The sequence below is a fragment of the Pygoscelis adeliae genome, unplaced genomic scaffold (assembly GCF_000699105.1).
Source record: "Pygoscelis adeliae isolate BGI_AS28 unplaced genomic scaffold, ASM69910v1 Scaffold463, whole genome shotgun sequence".
NCBI classification, from domain to species: domain Eukaryota; kingdom Metazoa; phylum Chordata; class Aves; order Sphenisciformes; family Spheniscidae; genus Pygoscelis; species Pygoscelis adeliae.
In genome coordinates, this window is record NW_008824471.1 from 799,025 (window position 1) to 815,639 (window position 16,615).

At 44.5% G+C, this 16,615-nt stretch overlaps 1 protein-coding gene across 1 annotated transcript in view; it reads left to right on the plus strand.

The window, feature by feature from the left end:
- The window catches only part of SDCCAG8 (serologically defined colon cancer antigen 8), a 130,125-nt gene extending 117,377 nt beyond the window's left edge, over positions 1 to 12,748 (plus strand). The window contains exons 19-21 of the mRNA XM_009321262.1: positions 5,543 to 5,669; positions 7,615 to 7,696; positions 12,404 to 12,748. Coding sequence (XP_009319537.1) covers positions 5,543 to 5,669; positions 7,615 to 7,680 — 193 coding nt within the window. The 3' untranslated portion in view covers positions 7,681 to 7,696; positions 12,404 to 12,748. The remainder of the gene's footprint in view (positions 1 to 5,542; positions 5,670 to 7,614; positions 7,697 to 12,403) is intronic.
- The last annotated feature ends 3,867 nt before the right edge of the window (positions 12,749 to 16,615 follow it).

Genomic DNA, 16,615 nt, shown 5'->3' on the forward strand with positions numbered 1-16,615 from the left:
GGGGTCAGCGGGGAGGCGGCCGCAGCAGCGTGCCGGACGAGCCGCTCAATAACAGCCCTTTCAGCTCTGACAGCTCTGCTCTGGCTGGCCAGAAGTAGTTATCAGATTACTTGTATTAAAACCTAATTAAGATGTGTGCCAGTAAATGCAGCATGGTTATTGGATTTGGTGATTTAGCTGCTGCAGGTTGCTGCAATCCAATCACGCCATTTCAGCAAATTCAGCTCCGTGGAGTAGAGTGAAAGGGTTTTACACCAGTAACGTGACTGTGCTGAAAGAGTAAATAACCTTTTAATGCCTCTGCTACGTCAAGGACTGCTCCCCACTGCAGGGTGAATGGACACTGCCCACAGATCCTTGCATATTAATTTCTTTCAAATCAACTTTAAAACCCAGAGGAGGGCTGACAGATTGTATGAGCTTTTCCCTTCACTGCGGATTGCCTGCGGATTAATGGACCTGTGTAATCCCCCCAGCGCAGGGAGCTTGCAGCAAGCGCCTTGTGGGTGCCCCCCGGTTTAGTAATGTGTCTTTATAGAAAAGAAGGAAGCTTTTGGTTTTGTCTGTAGGCTGCAGGCAAGGGGACAATCTAAATGTAACACGGTGGGTGCTAGTCCAGCTTTGTGGTGTTGGATGCAATGGAAGTTTATTCTGCTGGGTGGAATTCACCTTGGTGCCAAAGCTCGGCTTTGTTTGGTGTTTCACCTAGTTTCTGCAGGGTCTTGCAGTGGTTGTCTACCCATAGCTGTCGAAATGTAACAAAACCTACCCTTTCCATTTCATTTCTGGACAGGCTAGGGTATAGCCTAGTCTCAGATCCAAATTTTACTGCTGTGCAGAGTGAGAGATGTAGTCTTCTGCAGGTTGTAGCTGCACAAAGTAGCAAGGTAGCTTGGAGCCGTTCTAACATAAAGCTGCATACGAGCTCCAAGTACTGAGAATCAGAGCAAAACGTTTACCTTGAAGCATTCATTACAGGTTGTGATGCCTCAGTTTAGTTCTCCTTCTGTGGAACCACGTGTATCACGAAGGTGCCTCTTTCCTGCCTCCATATAGAAATAGAAATTTTGATTTAGAGTGGTTAATGGAAAATTATTTGAAGAGTGTTATTATTACTACTAAATAGGAGCTTACTCCTTAGTGCCAGGCTGTCTTGCAAGTAGTCCAAATGTAACGCGGTTCAAGAGCTCCATGTCTTCACCTTGTGCCTTGAAGTAACATGACAGAGCGTGGAGTCAGTTCCTGCCCTTCAGCACTCCCAGGCCAAGGAGGAGCAGCCGCCTGACATCCCAATTGGACAGCTCTTGCCACTTTGGTGGAAAAATGATCTCATTTGGAATGGGGGGCGAGGCTACGGTGGTCACTCAGATGCTCAGGACACAGTACACGTTTGCTTGGTAGGTGGTGTTGCCAAAGTGAACGTGGCGACCGTGCAACCTCACTCACTCATATTAGCAAAATGTGCAGAAGGTTCTGTCACCCAGTTGTAAAAATGATGGCAGGCATCGCTGTGCAGTTGTAACATATGGGAAGTACAGTGAATGTGGGTGGAGCTGTTCATTTCTCATCTTGAATCATTTACGAGATCAGCAGGCAGGCCAGATACAATGCATATGGGAATGTGTGGCTGTGCTGCACATGTCACACGTAATAGCAGATACTGTGAGAGGGCCCAGAGCCTGTCCTCGGGGGCTAAATGCACCGGAGCAGGCTGGTAATCCCAGTGTGCGGACCAAGGGCCAGCTTGGCAGCAGTTTTGGGAGAGCAGACTGGTAGACAGAATTTGGGAATTCACAGACCGAGATCTGCGCTGACTAGAACTACTCCCTCTTTATCCATCATGACCCAGAATTGTAGAAAGGAACTTTATTAACCCTGTATTCAAGCACTGGAGATAGATACAGATGATAAAAAGTAAAGTTGTGGCCTGCTAGTCAAGCCCAGCTCAATGCCTGTGTTATCTTCCTCCCTCTGCCCAAGGGGACAGTCTAAATGTAACACGGTGGGTGGTGAAGTTACAAAACAGAAAAGCATAATTGAGTAGTATTGCCATAATTAAAGACTTTTCTATTTACAGTAGTTTATTGGGATCACCCTTTGCATGATCTGAAAGGATGTAGAGCTTTACAATAGAGCAGGCTAAGGCTTGTATCCAGTAGAATCACAGAATCATAGAATTCTATGTTTGGGTTGGAAGGGACCTCTAAAGGTCATCTAGTCCAACCCCCCTGCCGAGGGCAGGGACATCTTCAACTAGAGCAGGTTGCTCAGAGCCCCGTCCAACCTGACCTTGAATGTTTCCAGGGATGGGGCATCCACCACCTCTCTGGGCAACCTGTGCCAGTGCTTCACCACCCTCAGCGTAAAAAATTTCTTCCTTGCCCCTAGCCTTAAATCTACCCCCCTTGAGTTTAAAGCCATTCCCCCTTGTCCTACTGCAACAGGCAGTAAGTTGCTAAAAAGTTTGCCGCCATCTTTTTTGTAAGCTCCCTTTAAGTAGTGATAGGCTGCAATAAGGTCTCCCCAGAGCCTTCTCTTCTCCAGGCTGAACAACCCCAACTCTCTCAGCCTTTCTTCATAGGAGGGGTGTTCCATCCCCCTGATCATTTTCGTGGCCCTCGTCTGGACCCGCTCCAACAGGTCCGTGTCTTTCTGATGCTGAGGGCTCCAGAGCTGGACGCAGTACTCCAGGTGGGGTCTCACCAGAGCAGAGTAGAGGGGCAGAATCACCTCCCTCGACCTGCTGGCCACGCTTCTTTTGATGCAGCCCAGGATATGGTTGGCCTTCTGGGCTGCGAGCACACATTGCTGGCTCATGTCCAGCTTTTCATCCACCAAAATGTTTTTGGTGGATGAAGTTTTTCATCCACCAGTAATGTTTTTGAAATTTGCACGGGCTGCCTGTGAGTATCTAGTAGAAAGTGTTGTTTTGATGTAAAATTCACATGAGCTGGAAATGGCTCCTCTCTGGGTGCCAGAACTGGAGGAAGTTCCTTGCACTGAAGTGGTGGCTCTTCAGCTGGAGCCTTCTCCCTAGAGAGGAGAGGCACGCCGGGGAAGGGCCTCTCCTCGGGGCTGCGTCAGCGGCGTTTGCTCTTGCAGCCAGAATGGGCCCTATCACCCCACTGGGCAATGCTCATCGTGTTGCTGCAGAGATGCGGGTCGAGGGGTTTATGTACTTACCCATGTCTTTAGCTGACAGTAATAATAATTTTTTTGCAAGAGGGTCTCTCAAAGACCGTGATTGTTCTTAAAACAGACTGAAACACTAGCAGAATGGGTAAATTATTAACTGAACATAGAAGTCATCAGAAACTTAAATTCTAAGGGCCTGAATCCAAGCTGTAGTTGGTAGTTGTTGAGTCAGGCTCTCATGCGTGAGGAGGATTTCATAGCCTCAAGGCTTTAAATAGGTAGGGCAGCACTGGAGTTCTTCCCTTGGCTGTCTGAAGACAGCACTTTCCAGTTACACCTCCCCACCAGTACTGCTGTAAAATAGTAAGTACTCTGGAAATAAAGGACTGGAAGGTGTCTTTATTACAAATCAAGAAATGCAGTAAGGTCACATATCCTCCTCAAGTTAAAGGAAATCAATGGCAAAGTAGTGAGCAGAACTCAGCCCTCCAGTCTGAAACGGCGACGTTGCCTCCAGCAAACACCACCGTTGTTCTCGCACTCCCTGGGAGCAAGATGCTCGTGGAAAAGCTACTATCTTTAAAAACAAAACAAAGAACAGTACAAGGGTGGGTTTTTGTTTGTGTGTGGGAGTCTTGCTTTGTTTTTTGAAGTTCCACACCCCTGAAATCACCTTTAGTAAAGAAATGAAGCATAAACAGCTCCTGTACCAACATGGTATAGTTTGGAAGATACAGGGAGTGTGAAATTAGACACACAGTGTGTAAGTGTGTGTTTAGTAGAATATCCTGTGCTATCAAAGTGGTGGTTTTGTTTGCTTCATTGGATGTTTACAACTAGCTGTTGCTGTTTGCAGTAGCTGCATTTGGTTTTGTTCGGATCCCCAGGAGCTGGTCCTGCAGCTCCTCAAATCCCTTTTGCAAGGAAACGGTAGCAGAGTCACAGGACACTATGAAATAAGGGCATTCACAGTGTTTGCCACATGATTCTTGCAGTTTGATTTCAAGGAAGTTGGCTGGCAGATACAGATCAGTAAATACTGGTTTTGACATAGATTTGGCAATTTTGTTTCAGCTAGATTTTCCTAGCTTTTTATCAAGAAATTTGGGCGTGTTTACTAATGCAGTTATTTGAACAATCCTGATTAAGAATGTGAATATTCAGAGTGATTAGCTTAGCTGAGTTATGACAGCTGTACAAGTCAAAACTACCACATGGAGCTGAAAGTAGAAAGATTCAGAAAAATCACACGCCTTATTGTAAGCGTAGAACTAATTCCTTTGAAAACACAGCCTGTATGAGAGAGGCAACCTAAAAACCTTGTTCAGCTGAAGCTGTATTTCAATATGTTGAGCAAGAAATAGTTTACAAAAGCAAGTGCAAAGTTTAGATCCAGAACTAACCTTGACAAAAACAGAGTCGGTTCATGCTCCCTAAGTGCATAGTGTTTAGATGTGTAGGTTTTTCTCTAGGGTACTGTTATTTAAAGACAAGAAGCTTCTAAGATATCCGAAAGGACTTCTAACTAAAGACATTTCCATTTAAAGAGTGAAATGCATTTAATGTAAAAACACAATTTCCAACTTATTTGTGTTTACGTCCCTTGCTGCAGGTCCCAAGCAGACTTTTTAAATTTTTCATGGCGCGAGTAATAAACAGTCACTGGGGACATAACAAGCCATACCAGGGTTTGTGATTAAAGAAGTAAAGGTGCGGTTGCCCCGTCTACAGCAGTGTTGTCCCAACTCGGGCACTTATTTTTCAAGCGTAAGCAAAAAGCCTCTGCGTGTTCCCTCCGATACCCGCCAGCTTAGTCCCTCTGTCTTGCAGCCCCTGATGAGGGGGACCTTTGGAGTGACGGGCTCTTTACATCCTTCCCCAGATATCCCTGTTACACTACTAAAGGATCTACGCTGACCTGCTTCATTAACACTAAGCTTACTTGAAATAAATGTTGCATTCTGTAACGAGTTTTGGGCATTGACCAGGTCGCAAAGAGCAGCGGACAGAAAACAAAAGGTTTTGTTGCTTTAGGTCCAGTTTGTTAGGGAGTTGGGATATTTGGATTTGTAGTCTGGGCTAGCGTGTGTGCTTCAGGAAGACGGTTACTGAAGTGGCTACAGATATCGGGATGCAGTCCTGTGGTCTTTACTGATGTCAATGGCAAAGCAAATTCACTGTCGCGTCATGATAAGGCTTCTAAATTAGAAGTGCAAACCTTTAAAAGTCCTCATTTAAAGTGTGAAGATAGAACGTAGTGAATGCCCATCCTAGGAGTGATACTTTAGTCTCAGCCCAACCACCAGTCTGAGCTCTGTCACCTGGGAGCTCTACCTGCAAACATCAAAGCTTCTACCGTGAACTCTAACTTCAGATGCTCCGCAACCATTTTATCTATTTTTTCCAGGTTACAGCAGCTTGACAAGCACTGCCAGGCCACTGCCCAGCAGTTAGTGGAGTTGCTCAACAAACAGAATCAGCTCTTCAAAGAGAAGCAGCTGCTTACAGAAGAGGTGCGGTTTCTGCGAATACAGGTACTGTGCCAAAAGAAAAGGAAGTCTGAGGGGAATATTCTGCAGCTTTAGCAGAGAAATGCGCCAGCAGTCTCACTTCAGCTCTCGGGTTTTGTTGCTGTTCTTGTTTTAAATAAGGCATTACCTTGGCGGGGGCGGGGGGGCGTGGAATCCATGCCATTGGAAAGAGACTGGTAGCTGGGCCTGAGTTCCACTTAAACCTAAACCAAATGAAGAACGTGTTTCGAGGTGACAATAAGACGGAAGTTATTCTTGGTGACAGCTCCTAGCTTTCTTATCAGAAGGTTTTGTCTTCCTTTTTCAGAGAAGAGGGAAATCTGTTCTTTAACAGCATTAACATTTAAACAGTAGCTCGATGTTGATAGTTTGAGGGGTTTTGCTGGCTTTTGTCAGACTTAAGTCCGCCTCCCACCTTGTGATTTCCCCCTGCCCCTTATTGTTAAAAGTCATTTATCTTTCCTGCTGCTCCATGACCACTCACCCGAGCGTGAGATGGAGAACGTGGTATCAGCCTGCCTGAGCACTAGTCACTGCACCGCATCTCTAGCAGGACTGACTCCTGCTTCCAGTGGTCTCTAGGAAGCTCTGGCTTCTCATGGGCTATTGTTGCTTTTTTTTTGGCCACCGTTCTTCAATCAGTCAGTGCTTTGGAAATCAGGGAGAGGACTGAGTGGTTTGGTTTTTTTCTTTGTCTTTCATCTACTTGTTTCAGAAAAAGAAGAACTAACAGGCACAGAATGAGGTTTTCAGTAAAACTATCAAATAATCAAACTCCTGTTTTGTGACTAAGTAAATGAACTATTTCAACCATAGCATGATGTTTTCTAACTTGCAAACTAGTGAGCTTGCCCAGGGTAACTGGAGTTCTGTTAACGAGGTAACAAAAGACATTCAGTGTAGGAAATGGAGTCCCGTAGCACACCTAGCAGTAAAGAGGACATGAATCGTCTTAGAACTTTAAAATATTTAAATCACGCTATTTTTCATAGGCTTTTTAGCTGTAGAATTTAATAAATGTTTAACCCAGGAGAATAAAATCCGTACTTTGTTATGCCTTTAATCATGTCAGTGTGTTTGGTTTTACAGGAGTTTCTGTTGTAGTAGACAAACTTGGTAGCTCCAGATAGCGTAAGGTTATGAGCATGTAGTAACTACTGGCAAATTTCAGGGCAACCGAAGTGCGCTCTCTATAAGATAGTTTAAGAAGGTGGTTGTTCAGAAAAGAAAATTAAAATTTCTGCTTTAAGGGAAGCACTCTTGGTAATGTGAACAGACTTTACATGGTCCGTGGATTTTGTTATTGATAATCTATTCTATCTGGAAGTGAGCATGCTTTTATGAAGTTGGGCAGAAGTACAAAAATCATACAAAAGAGGAAAAAATCATTCAGATATTATACTGCTCTCAAGACTTGACTGGCAAAAGCTTCCTTCTTTGTGTTCATTACAAGTTAATTGTGCTCCAGAGGATACTTTTTAACTTGAGAACACTCAGAAGAGAAGAATGATAGAAAAAAATTATTACAAAATGAGTCCTAAAAATCTATTTGCAGCTATTTAAAGCAACGGTGGTTCTCTGGGAATTGGAATTCAGCCCAAAAGAGCTGCCTGGAATATCAGACAATTGTTTGAAGAAAACTAAAGAACAGTTCACCATAAATGGGAGATTTTAACTACAGAAAGATGTATGTAGTTAGTGTAGAAATACATATAAAAACCCCTCAGTTGCAGAATTGGTGTTGATCGAAGTTGAAAGTGACATCATATTCCACATTTTACTGTACTGTTCAACAGTTCTCCTTTATAATCAATTTTTTTTTGGCGGGTGGGAAGGGGGAGAAACCACCGATACCTAACCTTTTAAAAGTGATGTGAGATACGCTAACCTAAACGTGCTATTGTATCTTGGAACCTGAGCCACTAGTAACTGCAGTTGCATATTTCAGGAAAAAAATGGGATGCAGATCTCAAACAGGACACAGATGGAATCAAGTAAACACCTGGATGGATGAAGAGAAATGAGCAGAAGTAGGTATTTTTTCTATATCCTATATATAGAGAGGGGAGGGAGAGGAAAGGAGGACTAAAACTATTTGCAGATGTGGGTTGAATCTGGCAAACACTTCAAGACAAAAGGGAGAAGGAAGTGTTTGAAACATTTTTGGGTTTGAAATTGTTGGAGCTTTTTGTGTTTGGTTTTTTTAGCACTTAAAAATATAGGACAAGCACTCCCCAGCAAAGACACAGAATTAAAAAAAAAAAAAAATCTTAAAGATCTAAATTGGAGGGAAAGGTGGGAACTTCTAGAACTCAGGTTTTACCGTAGGTGCTTTTTGGTCTGGATAATCACTGGGTGTTTGTCTTTTGATTTGGAATTGATTAGTTTTGTCGCCTCCAGTAGTAGTTGCCTCCTGAGGAAGCAGAATCCTCTCTCTTTCTTCAGAAAGGCTACAATTTGTTTTGTAATAAATCATAAAACTTAGTGTCATGTTGAAAGAAACATTATATAAACAAATGTATTTGGAGCAGTGCTTTTGGACTTACAGTACTGCTACATAATTATCGCTGTTCCTATTGCCTTGTAAGAGTTACTTAACTGTAATTTAAAAGTCCCAGTTTTCAAAATTGCGTCATTTATTTTAATCTAGCTGACCTAGAGGAAAAAACCCCACTGACAAACCTATAACCTTCATAGGATTTGTTTTCAAAACTCAGGTCACTTCCACTGCAATTTTTATTTCTAGTGGTAGTGTTTGCTGTATGGGGGGGAAGGGAAAAAGAAAGAAGGGCGGGGGAAGGTGTCTTTAAATCCAGCTACGTTCTGGTGTGTTGAGAGTCTGTTTTTCATAGAAAACTCATTTGACACTGTAAGGAAAATTCTGGCTTTTAAAGTGAATGAAAAAAAGTCATCATAAAATAAATATTTGATCCTGCTACCTGCTGAATTCCCTTACAGGCAACATGAGTTAAAAGGCTTTTAGCATCCTTGTTGAAGGAGTAACCAAGACAAGTACCACAGTTTTGGAAAACATCCTTCTCATTCTCAGCAGTGAATTACACGCTTTTAAAATAATTATGTTAAATCTCCTATTACTGAAAGAAGCTCAGTATTAATTCAGAGTAACCACCTGCCTATAACATGATGAAGATGCTCACACTGCAATTTTCATTCTCATAGAGCTAAAAAGGACCAGTATGATAATGTGGCGTGACATTACAGCGTGGGCTGTGTATCAGGCCATTACACTAATAGTTAATGGATGGCTCTAATATTTAATAAAGGTATACAGCATAACGTATTCAGGTCCCCATAAAGGTAGTCAAAAGTTTAATTATGGGATTTACACCTCTCGTTTTGAAAGTTTTTGAAAGAGTCAAGTTTTGAGTTTCTACCTTTGAAAGTCTCTCTTGCATTGCAACTTGCTCCAAGGCAGGAGGAGAAGATATTATTTAGCTCCCCTCCTGTATAGGTACTAAATACAAATGCGCATAGTGCAGCAACCAACCATCTAAACTGAGACTACTAGAAACCTCAGTGCTGCCCACCCAGTATGAGCCTGTTTCTGAAAGCCGGAATGCTCCTCGCTTGCAGGACCTGCCTTGGTGTCCATCAGTTTGACAGAAGTCAGTATTTGCCCCGGTCGATAATCCCCCCACAGACCCTGGCTGCCGGAAGGGGTTGCTGGCCAGCTGAGCCAGCGAGAGCGCAGACCGACAGGATTCGGACCTTGGGGATATCCTCCAGCTAGGGCTGTCGTGGTACGCTGCCGCTCTGCCTTCCCCCCTGAAGATCTCCTCCTGCAAGCCAGCCCCTCCCTGGCAGGAACCCGCGCTCTCCCTGTGCTCTCCGTATGGCCGAGCCACTAAAACTCTCCTCCCTCATTACAGATGTCTTTTTCACAGTGAGCATGTCTGTGAACAGACCGCCTTTCTTCTAAACAGAAGTTAAAATATACTTACCCGTGACTATATTCCCGTCCTCGCCCCTCTAGTCTCTCAGTGGGAGGTACTGTCAGAATTACAGCTGTTCCGAGCGGTGGTTTTCTTTGTTTTCTTACATCAGCATGAATTTTCAGCGAGGTCCCAGCAGCGAATGCAGTGCTTGACGTGCTCCCAAGTGCCCCGTTAGCTTTTTTTTTTTTCATTCTATGTTACAGAAGGGGAGCTTTATGCCAGAAAACAAGTAGCTTGTCCATCTCTGATGTCAGAAGTGATTCAGGCTCGATCCTTAACGGCCCTCAACTGTTCTTCAGGAGACCTGAAGACTGCTTAGGTTACTAGGGGGGAGAGCTTTTTTCCTAGTGTAGTCTAAATCCACAAAAATAAGTGCCTGTGCCAAGCGTTTGGAACAGGCAGTGACATCCCACAGCCAGGGGTTGGTGGCTGGTTTTTTTTTTGGTGTGGTGGGTTTTTTTTAAGCAGGTGAGAGGAAAGTCTTCATTACTCCTTGGATGGAGTGTAGTCTGAGACGATGAGAGTTATACTATGACAGGAGTGGACAGAGGTAGACCTCTGCTTGATGTCTGAGTGCCCTGACATGACACCTCAAGGGCTGCATCACCTAGTATTTAGCTCTTCAGATTTTGTGAATCTGCAGCTGCAGGAGGCCCGTACCTCTGTGCAGTGTCTGGCCAGTGGGCAAAGCTGGGGAGCAGCTCAGGAGCTAAGCTCCAAGGTGTTCCACCTTGGGTTTTGCAGTTGTGCAAATGAGGATTGAGGCACCTAAGCCACCTGAGTGCTTTCTAACTGGACAAGAAGCCAGCGGCTCCTCTCCCCTCCATTCTGAGTACAGTTAACAGCAATTACACCATTCAGACGTCCATGGTTCTGCTCCTACAAAAACTTACAACCTGTACGCCTAAGAATACCCAACCACGCAGTTAAAACAGATGCCACTGAGGGGAGGGAGCGTTGGGAGGAACCTGAGCAATTTGTGCTGCAGAGGTCTGCTCACTGACTATCCAAGTACTGTTGGGAGGAGGAGACGCTTTAAGACGGGGAAGGCCCCTGCCCTTGACTGTCCAGTGACCAACTCATTTGCCAATTACCTGGACATCAGGAGTGACAGGTCTGTGTCCATTTAGTCGGAGCACTGCACGTCTCAAATGACTGCTTCAGCGTCCAGGCTGTTCCGTAGTGGGGTACGCTGAGACTCTGCCAGTATTTGCGCTTTGTTTTTAAAGCAGTTGAGGCCTGGGCGTAGTCAGGTGGAGGAAGGCCTACTTCGCCAAGCAAGCTGAGGTTCAGCATCTCGCAAAGCATTAACGCTGGGTAACTGTGGTGACGAAAGACACGTAGGCTCCCCGAGGCTTTTGGGGGGAAGTGTTGTACCTGGCTGGTTTATGTGCACACAGGCAGGGCTAATGAAATGCTTTTTGTGGCTGTAGGTGACAAGAAGATGAAAAATGACAGCTTTTGAGTTAGAGGCATATATATGACAGTATGACGTTTCCAGGGTAGAAACGTTTTGGAGTTTAGTGGTACAAAATGCTACTGTCTGAAAAGGGGTGGCTAAAACGGAGGACTGCCTCGGGGTACAGCTGGGCGCGTTCGCTTCAGTAGTCGGGGGGGAGAGCAGTGGGCAAAGGTGCCAGGCTAGCAACTGGGCCACCACGGGCAGCTGTGTGGCAGAGGAATGGGCTGGTTGGGGATGTTGTAAGCCACCCACGACAGCGACAATTGCCAGGAGGGTTCTCCAGGAGCTGAGTGTTTTGGGGGGGGGTGCCTTTTTAATCTCTGCCTGCACTCCGATGCTGGCCATACACAGAGGGTTACTGCAGCACGGAGTAGGTTTCCCCTAAGCAGTCACGGACACGGAATTCAAGCCCCGAGGCTTTCTGTGGCTGTAGTTCATTCTTCCTTGCACTGGTTGCAGACACAACTGTAGCAGTTGGTGTTGGTGCATGTATTTTGGGGAAAAAAGTACCGTGTTATTGTTTTTAATTCTTTAATGAACTGCAGCTGCATAAATTCTCCTTTTTTAACTCGGCCCTAATTGCCTTGTCATCTAAGGAAAAAAAAAAGCAAAACCCTTTAGTCCTCTAATGCAAAACCAGCCAAAGTAGAAAGTTTATTTTTATTTCTGAGGTCATTTACATTTCTTAAATTGCAATTTTAGAACTCCAGTGGCTTAATTCTAGGTAGCTCCCCCAGCTCCAATAGAGTTTGATGTCTCGCTCTTAATTCAGTCCTGAAGTGCTACTGCGGAGGCACAAACAACAGCTACCCAGGAGCTTCAAAACTGGGAATTAGCCTTCCCCCCGGAGGTTCCCACCGGCCCCCAGGCAGCAGCTTCCTGTTTTGCTGCAGCTGCCCACCCCGTACACACGCTGTACAATTCACAGCAAACGCTCTCTGGCACAAACCTGCCGCCTCCTTCCTGGAAAGGAGAAGGGGCAGGATCCTAGACGTGCCGCAAAACAAGAGCTCAGTTATTTACTGCTAAACGTGAACGATGGCTGAAGCTCATGGAGATCCTGTTTTTCAGAAATCAAATCGCTCTTGTTCTCGCTACCTGTAAGACTTCTGGTCTTAGAAAGAGGCGAGGACAGCAGGCCGGCAGGAAGCGCAGGCTTTGAAATAGCGCTTGTTTATGTGGCATCACCACAGTCTCAACCATTTCCGTATTTCTCTTCTAAGAACTCGCCCGCAGGCTGAAGGGACACAAATGAGAAACACAAGCAATGCGATACAGACTACTTACTTACGCGCCCGTCTCTTTCTTTTATCTTTCAGCTCTGCTCTGCACCTGGCTCAGACTCGGGCTGGTCTGAGGCTCACCCGAGACACCTCTGCAGAAAACAGGCACGCTTGCTGGCTAATTTCAACTGGTTTCCATTTGTTTTTAACTACAGAATCGTAAATATTTCGAAGCGTTACCAGCCTACCAAACTTCCTAGGAAGACAGCTGAGACTTTTCTGAAAAGGCTAGGCTTGCAACCCAGGTTTAACAGCTATTACATAGTCTGGACTTAATTCATAATTTGTACAATTTTTTTATAAAATGTTTTTATCTATTTTTATAATTGGACATAGATGTCTTATTTACAGACTGAAATACCAATAAACTTAACTGGATTCTTATTTTCCTCGTTCTGTCCTTCTGCGTTCAAGGAAGGCGTGTGCACGGGGAGGAGGGAGACGGGGACTGTTGGTAAGCCCTGCACAAGCACCTGCGCTCCAGTTCATAAACTCATTACCAGAATCTACTTTTTATACAAAAGCGAGAGTCCCAACAACTACTTATCCATCAGAAAAGCACAAGAATGATTGGGAAATATTCCATATAATGCGGAAGAATTTCCATGGGGCAGGTTTCCCTTCAAAACTTGCACTGAATAAAGCCTTTAAGAGAAAGGAACCCTTAGTACAGATTAGGCTTTACGCGAGGTGCCCGGCTCTCACCAGTGAAGTGGTGATTAGCTCGACTTCTCCACCAGCAAATATTTAGCAGTCTCAGGGATGGGCACCAGCTGAACTTGGCTTCACGTTATTGAACTCAAAACATTTGGAGGATACAGTTTGTTGGAGGGCTTTTTTCTGGTTAACTGCACGCTTGTGGTTTTAGAAGTTACTTTCCAAATACCAGACTGTTTCAGAAAGAATTTATCTGAATCTTTCGCTAACTAGTGTGGGATAAACTAGAGTACATCATAAGGAAAAAGTTTCTACATCTATTATCTTCAGTGCAGTTGTAGAATTGCACTAGTAAAGGGGGGGAGGAAAGCACGAAGAACAGCTCCCCATTAATAAAGCTACCTCAGCCAGCACGAACCCAGAGAACGTAACAAAAATAGGAGTAATGACACATGCAGTAAGTTACCATTTGCTGAGGGACGCGAGCTTTCCTTCCCTTGTATTTTAGCAATCGGTGGTGGTACAGCCCTAACATCGAAGTGGGGGTTTTGCCTCCCCTATGTCAATTTCCTGCCATATTAAGCTGCCAAACGCATCTGATCGCCTCCCTGAACTGCTTCACCAATATGACAATAAACGTGCTTAAAATGGCTTCGGGTCTTTAGGGACAAGCAAGCCTGAGGAAGGGAAGTCCTCTCTCGTTGAACTCTGGGTTTTCCACGGTAATCAGGCTGACACTTTTTTAATAAGTGTCCCTACTTTATAGATGGTTACACAGGTAAGAATACACATTTATAAACGTAGGAATATGCAAACTTTTTTTTTTAATTTTATTTTTTATTATTCCACAGTGTAAATCTGTGTTTAAATAGGAGAAAGTGCCTATAGGCTACGCGCGCAAAGGAACTGGGGCACCTAGTCCCAACACTTAGGCTTCACCGAGATCCTGGAGCTGCCGTGCCCCGGCCCGAGGCACCGCTGGACCCTCAACCTTTCTGGACCTGCCTCACCTACCAGGTGGCTTCTGGTGGCTGCGTGCAGAGCACCGCTGCCAGCCACCCGCGTGCACGTACGCGTTTGATTTCAACAAAGCGTCCTGGGCTGCGAGCGCATGCAGCTGGAAGGAGGTTTTCATACTCGTCCCAGGCATAGGCTCAATTCATTATGTTGCTGGGAGTCGAGAAGGAATCAATTTCCCTGCAGCAGCTACTCTACTTTGTAGCAATTAATTAGTCATTAAAGCACAGACAGCACCAGGTCTACCTGTCTCGTGTTTCCCTCCCCCCCGGCCCCGCTTCTACTTAGGCACAAAACGCTTAGTTTTACAAAGTTCACGAGCATCAGACCAGGCGATCGAAGCCAGGAAATCCCACGTCCACAGCCAGAGCGTGATCCCGGGACGCGGGAAGCAGCCTGACCAGGCAGTGCTGCTGCTGCTGCTGCTGCTGCTGCTGCTGCAGCCCCCCGCTGATCTCCTGCTGTCACCGCACTAACGGCTGGCTGGCTGGCTCATGCTCTTTCCTATTACAAGGTGGAGGAGAAAAAAACAGAAGGAAAGAAAAGGGAAAAAACCCGAGACCTGGATGAAGCGCCTCTACTGCAGGGAAGCGTTCGTGTCCGAGAACTGAGCTAAAACCCAGGTGACCGACTGACCGCTTCAGGGACGCTCCGCCCTCCTGACCGGCTGGTTCAAATGGCCCTGGACCAGCCTGCGGGCTTCAAAGAGTCCCACTCGGAGGTGCCCTGCAAATCCCACCTTCCCTTTTTCTCCTCTCCTTACCCTAACACGTTACCTAGCTATGGGATGTGAGGCTACGAATTTCATCAGATGACAAATCACTTAAATGGTGGGTGTTCTGACGGGAACGTAGCCCTGTGTGATCATTACTTGAAAAGCGTAACCCAAATTGACTTTTACAAGTGACGTACACCTCGCAGAGTTAACATGAACGGCCTGTATGGAGATAGCCTTGGTCCAAAGCACAGATACATCTTGCTTAAGTCACAAAAGCTTTTTTTTTTTTGACAATACTGTAACTTAATAATTTACAAGCTGAAACTGATCACCCAGTATTTGAAATACGTCACAGCGAGTTACAGTTATCACTAGGACTTCACAGCAAATAAAACTCGTAACTAAACATGCACAGATCATTATATATACAGTGATAAAAAAATAACGATGTACATTTTCTTGTAAGAAGAAATTAAGTAAATTCTTTGTGCATTTCAGGATTGAAACATCTAACCTATATAAAATTACTTTAAAATATGAAGTAAATATTTAACCCAAAACTTGAGAAATCTTTTGTAATCTGCAATATAGCCTTCTCATTTCAGTCTTTCTTTCTCTGACACAGAACGACTTAGGAATTTTATCCTCTAAGATATTTAATAGTAATGTGCAGATATAAAAAAATACGTCCTTTGTGGCAAGCTTGAACATATATATATATATATATATTTACAAACCTCCAGAACAAATTAGCATTAAAAAACACAGAAGTAGCAGATTGACATAGTGCTTTATTTAAGCTGTCTGTACGAAGGAAAATAATGTGCATCCCTATCATATACGTGTAAAAATACTAAGGATGTACAGTGTACAAAAACAGTTTCTTGTAGTTATTTCACATCCTTGTGGGTCATATACTTAAGGAAATAAACAGTTTAAGTATGACCAACAGTAATACGGTTCCTTGGGTTCATAGTCGTGTCTGCTTAATATCCTTAACCATATGACTAGATCTTGCATGGATCTAATGAAAGAACTAGCAAGGTCAAGAAATGTCACAAACTCTAAAGCTACAGGGAGGTAATTCAATTACCAATTTAGAGGTTTTTATTTAAATAAATACTTTACATTTCATGCTTGCCTGTAATGCACTACCAGGAGCAAGATAAGGAAATTCTACTGTAGACAGTACAAACAGTAGCAGCAAAGTGTGTACATTGAGGTGTAATATATAGACCCTGCAGTTAGTAAGGAAAGACCTTACTTTTGTACTCTAGGAGAAGCACATGGCCCCTGCAAGAACAGTCAGCTTTAAGAAGCCGCAAGTAAAGATGGAAAAAAAGGTAAAACAATACTGGAATAAAACGGTCTTTAAGCAACAGGAATGTACTGGAAGATGGATTAGTGTGGAAAGCGAAGCTGTGTGCAAAACTGCCAAAATCCAAACAGAAATGACCTATTTCCTCCGAGATGGCTGCAGTACAAGAGGGCATACTGGATGTCATGGAAGTCAGTACAAGCTGGAGTCAAAGTCTGAAACGTACTGTGCTCGAGAGGCTCGCCCAGGGAACCAGCCACCGCCTCCTGTCCAAATCCAACCACGACTGCAAACAGCAAGAGAAGAGCTTCGAAAGTTCCTCTCGGCACCGCTCGCCCATTTGTCTTTCATCTGTTTCTAACACTGGTAAGAGAGAGAATCCCCCAGCCCCGGGCAGCAGGAGGCGGCCGCTGACTCTCTCCGTAGCATAAACTTGATCAATGACGTTTTGGAAGGCAGGCAATACAATGCAAAGTGAAGTCTTAAAAGGTTTTCAAATAATTCACTGACAGATACTTAACTGCAAACCGCATTCTAA